A 10242-nucleotide genomic window follows, 5' to 3' on the forward strand; every position below is an offset into this window, starting at 1 on the left:
TGTGTGTGTGAAGCATTCTGGTGTGTGTGTGTGAAGCATTCTGGTGTGTGTGTGAAGCATTCTGGTGTGGTGTGAAGCCATTCTGGTGTGTGTGTGTGTAAGCATTCTGGTGTGTGTGGTGAAGCATTCTGGTGTGTGTGTGAAGCATTCCTGGTGTGTGTGTGTGAAGCATTCTGGTGTGTGTGTGTGAAGCATTCTGGTGTGTGTGGAAGCATTCGTGGTGTCTGGTGTGGGTGTGAAGCATTCTGAGTGTGTGTGTGAAGCATTCTGGGTGTGTGTGTGAAGCATTCTGGTGTGTGTGTGTGAAGCATTCTGGTGTGTGTGAAGCATTCTGGTGTGTGTGTGTGAAGCATTCTGTGTGTGTGTGTGAAGCATTCTGGTGTGTGTGTGTGAAGCATTCTGGTGTGTGTGTGTGAAGCATTCTGGTGTGTGTGTGTGAAGCATTCTGGTGTGTGTGTGAAGCATTCTGGTGTGTGTGTGAAGCATTCTGGTGTGTATGTGAAGCATTCTGGTGTGTGTGTGAAGCATTCTGGTGTGTGTGTGTGTGAAGCATTCTGGTGTGTGTGGTGAAGCATTCTGGTGTGTGTGTGAAGCATTCCGGTGTGTGTGTGAAGCATTCTGGTGTGTGTGTGTGAAGCATTCTGGTGTGTGTGTGTGAAGCATTCTGGTGTGTGTGTGTGAAGCATTCTGGTGTGTGTGTGTGAAGCATTCCGGTGTGTGTGTGAAGCATGGTGTGTGTGTGTGTGTGTGAAGCATTCTGGTGTGTGTGTGAAGCATTCTGGTGTGTGTGAAGCATTCTGGTGTGTGTGTGTGTGAAGCATTCTGGTGTGTGTGAAGCATTCTGGTGTGTGTGAAGCATTCTGGTGTGTGTGAAGCATTCTGGTGTGTGTGAAGCATTCTGGTGTGTGTGAAGCATTCTGGTGTGTGTGTGTGAAGCATTCTGGTGTGTGTGTGAAGCATTCTGGTGTGTGTGTGAAGGATTCTGGTGTGTGTGTGAAGCATTCTGGTGTGTGTGTGTGAAGCATTCTGGTGTGTGTGAAGCATTCTGGTGTGTGTGTGAAGCATTCCGGTGTGTGTGTGAAGCATTCTGGTGTGTGTGTGTGAAGCATTCCGGTGTGTGTGTGTGAAGCATTCCGGTGTGTGTGTGAAGCATTCTGGTGTGTGTGTGAAGCATTCTGGTGTGTGTGTGAAGCATTCTGGTGTGTGTGTGTGTGAAGCATTCTGGTGTGTGTGTGTGAAGCATTCTGGTGTGTGTGAAGCATTCTGGTGTGTGTGTGAAGCATTCTGGTGTGTGTGTGAAGCATTCTGGTGTGTGTGGAAGCATTCTGGTGTGTGTGTGTGAAGCATTCATGGGTGTGTGTGTGTGAAGCATTCTGGTGTGTGTGTGAAGCATTCTGGTGTGTGTGTGAAGCATTCTGGTGTGTGTGTGAAGCATTCTGGGGTGTGTGTGAAGCATTCTGGTGTGTGGGTGTGAAGCATTCTGGTGTGTTGTGTGAAGCATTCTGGTGGTGTGTGGAAGCATTCTGGTGTGTGTGTGAAGCATTCTGGTGTGTGTTGTGAAGCATTCTGGTGTGTGTTGTGAAGCATTCTGTGTGTGTGTTGAAGCATTCTGTGTGTGTGTGTGAAGCATTCTGGTGTGTGTGTGAAGCATTCTGGTGTGTGTGTGTGTGAGCATTCTGGTGTGTGTGTGAAGCATTCTGGGTGTGTTGAAAGCATTCTGGTGTTGTGTGTGAAGCATTCCTGGTGTGGTGTGAAGCATTCTGGTGTGTGTGTGAAGCATTCTGGTGTGTGTGTGAAGCATTCCTGGTGTGTGTTGTGAAGCATTCTGGTGTGTGTGAAGCATTCTGGTTGTGTGTGTGAGCATTCTGGTGTGTGTGTGAAGCATTCTGGTGTGTGTGAAGCATTCTGGTGTGTGTGTGAAGCATTCTGGTGTGTGTGTGAAGCATTTGTGTGTGTGTGTGTGAAGCATTCTGGTGTGTGTGAAGCATTCTGGTGTGTGTGTGAAGCATTCTGGTGTGTGTGAAGCATTCTGGTGTGTGTGAAGCATTCTGGTGTGTGTGTGTGAAGCATTCTGGTGTGTGTGTGTGAAGCATTCTGGTGTGTGTGTGTGAAGCATTCTGGTGTATGTGTGAAGCATTCTGGTGTATGTGTGAAGCATTCTGGTGTGTGTGAAGCATTCTGGTGTGTGTGTGTGAAGCATTCTGGTGTGTGTGTGTGAAGCATTCTGGTGTGTGTGTGAAGCATTCTGGTGTGTGTGAAGCATTCTGTGTGTGTGAAGCATATCTGGTGTGTGTGAAGCATTCTGGTGTGTGTGTGAAGCATTCTGGTGTGTGTGTGAAGCATTCTGGTGTGTGTGAAGCATTCTGGTGTGTGTGTGTGAAGCATATCTGGTGTGTGTGTGAAGCATTCTGGTGAGTGTGTGAAGCATTTCTGGTGTGTGTTGTGAAGCATTCTGGTGTGTGTGAAGCATTCTGGTGTGTGTGTGTGAAGCATTCTGTGTGTGGTGTTAAGCATTCTGGTGTGGGTGTGAAGAATTCTGGTGTGTGTGAAGCATTCTGGTGTGTGTGTGTGAAGCATTCTGGTGTGTGGTGAAGCATTCTGGTGTGTGTGTGTGAGCATTCTGGTGTGTGTGTGTGAAGCTTCTGGTGTGTGTGTAAGCATTCCGGTGGTTGTGTGAAGCATTCTGGTGTGTGTGTGTGAAGCATTCTGGTGTGTGGTGAAGCATTCTGGTGGTGTGTGAAGCAATTCTGGTGTGTGTGTGTGAAGCATTCTGGTTGTGTGTGAAGCATTCTGGTGTGTGTTGTGAAGCATTCTGTGTGTGTGTGAAGCAGTCTGGTGTGTGTGAAGCATTCTGGTGTGTGTGTGAAGCATTCTGGTGTGTGTGTGTGAAGCATTCTGGTGTGTGTGTGTGAAGCATTCTGGTGTGTGTGTGAAGCATTCTGGTGTGTTGGTGAAGCATTCTGGTGTGTGTGAAGCATTCTGGTGTGTGTGAAGCATTCTGGTGTGTGTGTGAAGCATTCTGGTGTGTGTGTGAAGCATTCTGGTGTGTGTGTGAAGCATTCTGGTGTGTGTGTGTGAAGCATTCTGGTGTGTGTGTGTGAAGCATTCTGGTGTGTGTGTGTGAAGCATTCTGGTGTGTGTGTGTGAAGCATTCCTGGGTGTGTGTGTGAAGCATTCTGGTGTGTGTGTGTGAAGCATTCTGGTGTGTGTGTGTGAAGCATTCGGTGTGTGTGTGAAGCATTCTGGTGTGTGTGTGAAGCATTCTGGTGTGTGTGTGAAGCATTCTGTGTGTGTGTGTGTGAAGCATTCTGGTGTGTGTGTGTGAAGCATTCTGGTGTGTGTGTGAAGCATTCTGGTGTAGTGTGTGTGAAGCATTCTGGTGTGTGTGTGAAGCATTCTGGTGTGGTGTGAAGCATTCTGGTGTGTGTGTGTGAAGCATTCTGGTGTGTGTGTGTGAAGCATTCTGGTGTGTGGTGAGCATTCTGGTGTGTGTGAAGCATTCTGGGTGTGTGAAGCATATCTGGTGTGTGTGAAGCATTCTGGTGTGTGTGTGAAGCATTCTGGTGTGTGTGTGAAGCATTCTGGTGTGTGTGAAGCATTCTGGTGAGTGTGTGAAGCATTCTGGTGAGTGTGTGAAGCATTCTGGTGTGTGTGTAAAGCATTCTGGTGTGTGTGAACCATTCTGGTGTGTGTGTGAAGCATTCTGGTGTGTGTGAAAGCATTCTGGTGTGTGTGTGAAGCATTCTGGTGTGTGTGTAAAGCATTCTGGTGTGTGTGAAGCATTCTGGTGTGTGTGTGAAGCATTCTGGTGTGTGTGTGAAGCATTCTGGTGTGTGTGAAGCATTCTGGTGTGTGTGTGTGAAGCATTCTGGTGTGTGTGTGAAGCATTCTGGTGTGTGTGAACCATTCTTGTGTGTGTGTGTGAAGCATTCTGGTGTGTGTGAAGCATTCTGGTGTGTGTGAAGCATTCTGGTGTGTGTGTGAAGCATTCTAGTGTGTGTGTGAAGCATTCTGGTGTGTGTGAAGCATTCTGGTGTGTGTGTGAAGCATTCTAGTGTGTGTGTGAAGCATTCTGGTGTGTGTGTGAAGCATTCTGGTGTGTGTGTGAAGCATTCTGGTGTGTGTGAAGCATTCTGGTGTGTGTGAAGCATTCTGGTGTGTGTGAAGCATTCTGGTGTGTGTGTGAAGCATTCTGGTGTGTGTGTGAAGCATTCTGGTGTGTGTGTGAAGCATTCTGGTGTGTGTGTGAAGCATTCTGGTGTGTGTGTGTGAAGCATTCTGGTGTGTGTGTGTGAAGCATTCTGGTGTGTGTGTGAAGCATTCCGGTGTGTGTGTGAAGCATTCTGGTGTGTGTGTGTGAAGCATTCTGGTGTGTGTGTGAAGCATTCTGGTGTGTGTGTGAAGCATTCCGGTGTGTGTGTGAAGCATTCTGGTGTGTGTGTGAAGCATTCTGGTGGTGTGTGAAGCATTCTGGTGTCTGGTGTGTGTGTGAAGCATTCTGGTGTGTGTGTGAAGCATTCTGGTGTGGTGTGTGAAGCATTCTGGTGTGTGTGTGTGTGAAGCATTCTGGTGTGTGTGTGAAGCATTCTGTGTGTGTGAAGCATTCTGGTGTGTGTGAAGCATTCTGGTGTGTGTGTGTGAAGCATTCTGGTGTGTGTGTGAAGCAGTTCTGGTGTGTGTGGTGAAGCATTCTGGGTGTGTGTGTGAAGCATTCTGGTGTGTGTGTGTGAAGCATTCTGGTGTGTGTGTGTGAAGCATTCTGGTGTGGTGTGTGTGAAGCATTCTGGTGTGTGTGTGTGAAGCATTCTGGTGTGTGTGTGAAGCATTCTGGTGTGTGTGTGTGAAGCATTCTGGTGTGTGTGTGGGAAGCATTCTGGTGTGTGTGTGGAAGCATTCTGGTGTGTGTGTGTGAAGCATTCTGGCGTGTGTGTGTGAAGCATTCTGGTGTGTGTGTGAAGCATTCTGGTGTGTGTGTGTGTGAAGCATTCTGGTGTGTGTGTGAAGCATTCTGGTGTGTGTGTGTGAAGCATTCTGGTGTGTGTGTGAAGCATTCTGGTGTGTGTGAAGCATTCTGGTGTGTGTGTGTGAAGCATTCTGGTGTGTGTGTGAAGCATTCTGGTGTGTGTGTGAAGCATTCTGGTGTGTGTGTGAAGCATTCTGGTGTGTGTGTGTGAAGCATTCTGGTGTGTGTGTGAAGCATTCTGGTGTGTGTGTGAAGCATTCTGGTGTGTGTGTGAAGCATTCTGGTGTGTGTGTGAAGCATTCTGGTGTGTGTGTGTGAAGCATTCTGGTGTGTGTGTGAAGCATTCTGGTGTGTGTGGTGAAGCATTCTGGTGTGTGTGTGAAGCATTCCTGGTGTGTGTGTGAAGCATTCTGGTGTGTGTGTGTGAAGCATTCTGGTGTGTGTGTGAAGCATTCTGGTGTGTGTGTGAAGCATTCTGGTGTGTGTGTGAAGCATTCTGGTGTTCTGGTGTGTGTGTGAAGCATTCTGGTGGTGTGTGTGAAGCATTCTGTGTGTGTGTGTGAAGCATTCTGGTGTGTGTGTGTGAAGCATTCTGGTGTGTGTGAAGCATTCTGGTGTGTGTGAAGCATTCTGGTGTGTGTGTGAAGCATTCTGGTGTGTGTGTGTGAAGCATTCTGGTGTGTGTGTGTGAAGCATTCTGGTGTGTGTGTGAAGCATTCTGGTGTGTGTGTGAAGCATTCTGGTGTGTGTGTGTGAAGCATTCTGGTGTGTGTGTGTGAAGCATTCTGGTGTGTGTGTGAAGCATTTCGGTGTGTGTGTGAAGCATTCTGGTGTGTGTGTGTGAAGCATTCCGGTGTGTGTGTGAAGCATTCTGGTGTGTGTGTGAAGCATTCTGGTGTGTGTGTGAAGCATTCTGGTGTGTGTGTGTGAAGCATTCTGGTGTGTGTGTGTGAAGCATTCTAGTGTGTGTGAAGCATTCTGGTGTGTGTGTGAAGCATTCTGGTGTGTGTGTGAAGCATTCTGGTGTGTGTGTGAAGCATTCTGGTGTGTGTGTGAAGCATTCTGGTGTGTGTGTGAAGCATTCTGGTGTGTGTGTGAAGCATTCTGGTGTGTGTGTGAAGCATTCTGGTGTGTGTGTGAAGCATTCTGGTGTGTGTGTGAAGCATTCTGGTGTGTGTGTGTGAAGCATTCTGGTGTGTGTGTGAAGCATTCTGGTGTGTGTGAAGCATTCTTGTGTGTGTGTGTGAAGCATTCTGGTGTGTGTGTGAAGCATTCTGGTGTGTGTGAAGCATTCTGGTGTGTGTGTGAAGCATTCTGGTGTGTGTGAAGCATTCTGGTGTGTGTGAAGCATTCTGGTGTGTGTGTGAAGCATTCTGGTGTGTGTGTGAAGCATTCTGGTGTGTGTGAAGCATTCTGGTGTGTGTGTGAAGCATTCTGGTGTGTGTGTGAAGCATTCTGGTGTGTGTGTGTGAAGCATTCTGGTGTGTGTGTGAAGCATTCTGGTGTGTGTGTGAAGCATTCTGGTGTGTGTGTGAAGCATTCCGGTGTGTGTGTGAAGCATTCTGGTGTGTGTGTGAAGCATTCTGGTGTGTGTGTGTGAAGCATTCCGGTGTGTGTGTGAAGCATTCTGGTGTGTGTGAAGCATTCTGGTGTGTGTGTGAAGCATTCTGGTGTGTGTGTGAAGCATTCTGGTGTGTGTGTGTGAAGCATTCCGGTGTGTGTGTGAAGCATTCTGGTGTGTGTGTGAAGCATTCTGGTGTGTGTGTGAAGCATTCTGGTGTGTGTGAAGCATTCTGGTGTGTGTGTGAAGCATTCTGGTGTGTGTGTGAAGCATTCCGGTGTGTGTGAAGCATTCTGGTGTGTGTGAAGCATTCTGGTGTGTGTGAAGCATTCCGGTGTGTGTGAAGCATATCTTTAGAAATTTGTATTATAAATAATTCAGAAACTTGTATACCACATACGTCAGACCAATCCTGGAGAATGAAGTTCCTGAGTAAAATCGATACTTATTCAACCAGAAGACGAAGTTGGGGAAGGTATTCCACCAGACTGGTCCCTGAGCTATGAGAGGGGGGGGGGGGGTACTCACAGGTGTGTAGGGGCAGTGACGGGAGGGGGAGAGAGGGGTACTCACAGGTGTGTAGGGGCAGTGACGGGAGGGGGAGAGAGGGGTACTCACAGGTGTGTAGGAGCAGTGACGGAAGGGAGAGAGAGGGGTACTCACAGATGTGTCAGGGCAGTGACGGGAGCGGGAGAGAGGGGTACTCACAGGTGTGTAGGGGCAGTGACGGGAGGGGGAGAGAGAGGTACTCACAGGTGTGTAGGGGCAGTGACGTGAGGGGGAGAGAGGGGTACTCACAGGTATGTAGGGGCAGTGACGAGATGGGGAGGGGTGGAGAGAGGGGTACTCACAGGTGTGTAGGGGCAGTGACGAGAGGGGGAGGGGTGGAGAGAGGGGTACTCACAGGTGTGTCAGGGCAGTGACGGGAGTGGGAGAGAGGGGTACTCACAGGTGTGTAGGGGCAGTGACGGGAGGGGGAGAGAGGGGTACTCACAGGTGTGTAGGGGCAGTGACGGGAGGGGGAGAGAGGGGTACTCACAGGTGTGTAGGGGCAGTGACGGGAGTGGGAGAGAGGGGTACTCACAGGTGTGTAGGGGCAGTGACGGAAGGGAGAGAGAGGGGTACTCACAGGTGTGTAGGGGCAGTGACGAGAGGGGGAGGGGTGGAGAGAGGGGTACTCAAAGGTGTGTAGGGGTAGTGACGGGAGTGGGAGAGAGGGGTACTCACAGGTGTGTAGGGGCAGTGACGGGAGGGGGAGAGAGGGGTACTCACAGGTGTGTAGGGGCAGTGACGAGAGGGGGAGGGGGAGAGAGGGGTACTCACAGGTATGTAGGGGCAATGACGAGATGGGGAGGGGTGGAGAGTGGGGTACTCACAGGTGTGTAGGGGCAGTGACGAGAGGGGGAGGGGTTGAGAGCGGGGTACTCACAGGTGTGTAGGGGCAGTGACGAGAGGGGGAGGGGTGGAGAGAGGGGTACTCACAGGTGTGTAGGGGCAGTGACGGGAGGGGGAGAGAGAGGTACTCACAGGTGTGTAGGGGCAGTGACGTGAGGGGGAGAGAGAGGTACTCACAGGTGTGTAGGGGCAGTGACGGGAGTGGGAGAGAGGGGTACTCACAGGTGTGTAGGGGCAGTGACGGAAGGGAGAGAGAGGGGTACTCACAGGTGTGTAGGGGCAGTGACGGGAGGGGAAGAAAGGGGTACTTACAGGTGTGTAGGGGCAGTGACGGGAGTGGGAGAGAGGGGTACTCACAGGTGTGTAGGGGCAGTGACGAGAGGGGGAGGGGTTGAGAGCGGGGTACTCACAGGTGTGTAGGGGCAGTGACGAGAGGGGGAGGGGTGGAGAGAGGGGTACTCACAGGTGTGTAGGGGCAGTGACGGGAGTGGGAGAGAGGGGTACTCACAGGTGTGTAGGGGCAGTGACGAGAGGGGGAGGGGTGGAGAGAGGGGTACTCACAGGTGTGTAGGGGCAGTGACGGGAGGGGGAGAGAGGGGTACTCACAGGTGTGTAGGGGCAGTGACGGGAGTTGGAGAGAGGGGTATTCACAGATGTGTAGGGGCAGTGACGAGAGGGGGAGGGGTTGAGAGCGGGGTACTCACAGGTGTGTAGGGGCAGTGACGAGAGGGGGAGGGGTGGAGAGAGGGGTACTCACAGGTGTGTAGGGGCAGTGACGGGAGTGGGAGAGAGGCGTACTCACAGGTGTGTAGGGGCAGTGACGGGAGGGGGAGAGAGAGGTACTCACAGGTGTGTTGGGGCAGTGACGTGAGGGGGAGAGAGGGGTACTCACAGGTATGTAGGGGCAGTGACGAGATGGGGAGGGGTGGAGAGAGGGGTACTCACAGGTGTGTAAGGGCAGTGACGAGAGGGGTACTCACAGGTGTGTAAGGGCAGTGACGAGAGGGGGAGGGGTGGAGAGAGGGGTACTCACAGGTGTGTAGGGGCAGTGACGAGAGGGGGAGGGGTGGAGAGAGGGGTACTCACAGGTGTGTCAGGGCAGTGACGGGAGGGGGAGAGAGGGGTACTCACAGGTGTGTAGGGGCAGTGACGGGAGGGGGGGGGTGGAGAGAGGGGTACTCACAGGTGTGTAGGGGCAGTGACGAGAGGGGGAGGGGTGAAGAGAGGGGTACTCACAGGTGTGTAGGGGCAGTGACGGGAGGGGGAGAGAGGGGTACTCACAGGTGTGTAGGGGCAGTGACGGGAGGGGGAGAGAGGGGCACTCACAGGTGTGTAGTGGCAGTGACGGGAGGGGGAGAGAGGGGCACTCACAGGTGTGTAGGGGCAGTGACGGGAGAGGGGAAGAGAGGGGTACTCACAGGTGTGTAGGGGCAGTGACGGGAGAGGGAGAGAGAGGTACTCACAGGTGTGTAGTGGCAGTGACAGGAGGGGAAGAGAGGGGTACTCACAGGTGTGTAGTGGCAGTGACGGGAGAGGGGAAGAGAGGGGTACTCACAGGTGTGTAGTGGCAGTGACGGGAGAGGGGAAGAGGGGGTACTCACAGGTGTGTAGGGGCAGTGACGGGAGAGGGAGAGAGAGGTACTCACAGGTGTGTAGTGGCAGTGACAGGAGGGGAAGGGAGGGGTGCTCACAGGTGTGTAGTGGCAGTGACAGAAGGGGAAGAGAGGGGTACTCACAGGTGTGTAGTGGCAGTGACGGGAGAGGGGGAGAGAGGGGTACTCACAGGTGTGTAGTAGCAGTGACAGGAGGGGAAGAGAGGGGTACTCACAGGTGTGTAGTGGCAGTGACAGGAGGGGAAGAGAGGGGTACTCACAGGTGTGTAGTGGCAGTGACAGGAGGGGAAGAGAGGGGTACTCACAGGTGTGTAGGGGCAGTGACGAGAGGGAGAGAGGGGTACTCACAGGTGTGTAGGGGCAGTGACGAGAGGGGGAGAGAGGGGTACTCACAGGTGTGTAGGGGCAGTGACGAGAGGGGGAGAGAGGGGTACTCACAGGTGTGTCAAGGCAGTGACGAGAGGGGGAGAGAGGGGGTACTCACAGGTGTGTCAGGGCAGTGACGGGAGAGGGGGAGAGAGGGGTACTCACAGGTGTGTAGGGGCAGTGACGGGAGGGGGAGAGAGGGGTACTCACAGGTGTGTAGGGGCAGTGACGGGAGGGGGAGAGAGGGGTACTCACAGGTGTGCATGCACTCGGTGATGGTGGTGGCGTCGACGAAGTAGCCGAAGCAGAGGACACAGACGAAGTGCGGGTTGAGCTCTGACATG

General features: G+C 52.1%; 1 protein-coding gene across 1 annotated transcript in view; it reads right to left on the minus strand.

The window, feature by feature from the left end:
- LOC123753377 (protein suppressor 2 of zeste-like) overlaps nucleotides 1-10242 on the minus strand; it is a 280164-nt gene that overhangs the window by 129596 nt on the left and 140326 nt on the right. The window contains exon 2 of the mRNA XM_069299989.1: nucleotides 10154-10242. This exon is cut by the window's right edge and continues 71 nt beyond it. Coding sequence (XP_069156090.1) covers nucleotides 10154-10242 — 89 coding nt within the window. The remainder of the gene's footprint in view (nucleotides 1-10153) is intronic.

This window comes from Procambarus clarkii, chromosome 43, assembly GCF_040958095.1.
Source record: "Procambarus clarkii isolate CNS0578487 chromosome 43, FALCON_Pclarkii_2.0, whole genome shotgun sequence".
Lineage (NCBI taxonomy): Eukaryota > Metazoa > Arthropoda > Malacostraca > Decapoda > Cambaridae > Procambarus > Procambarus clarkii.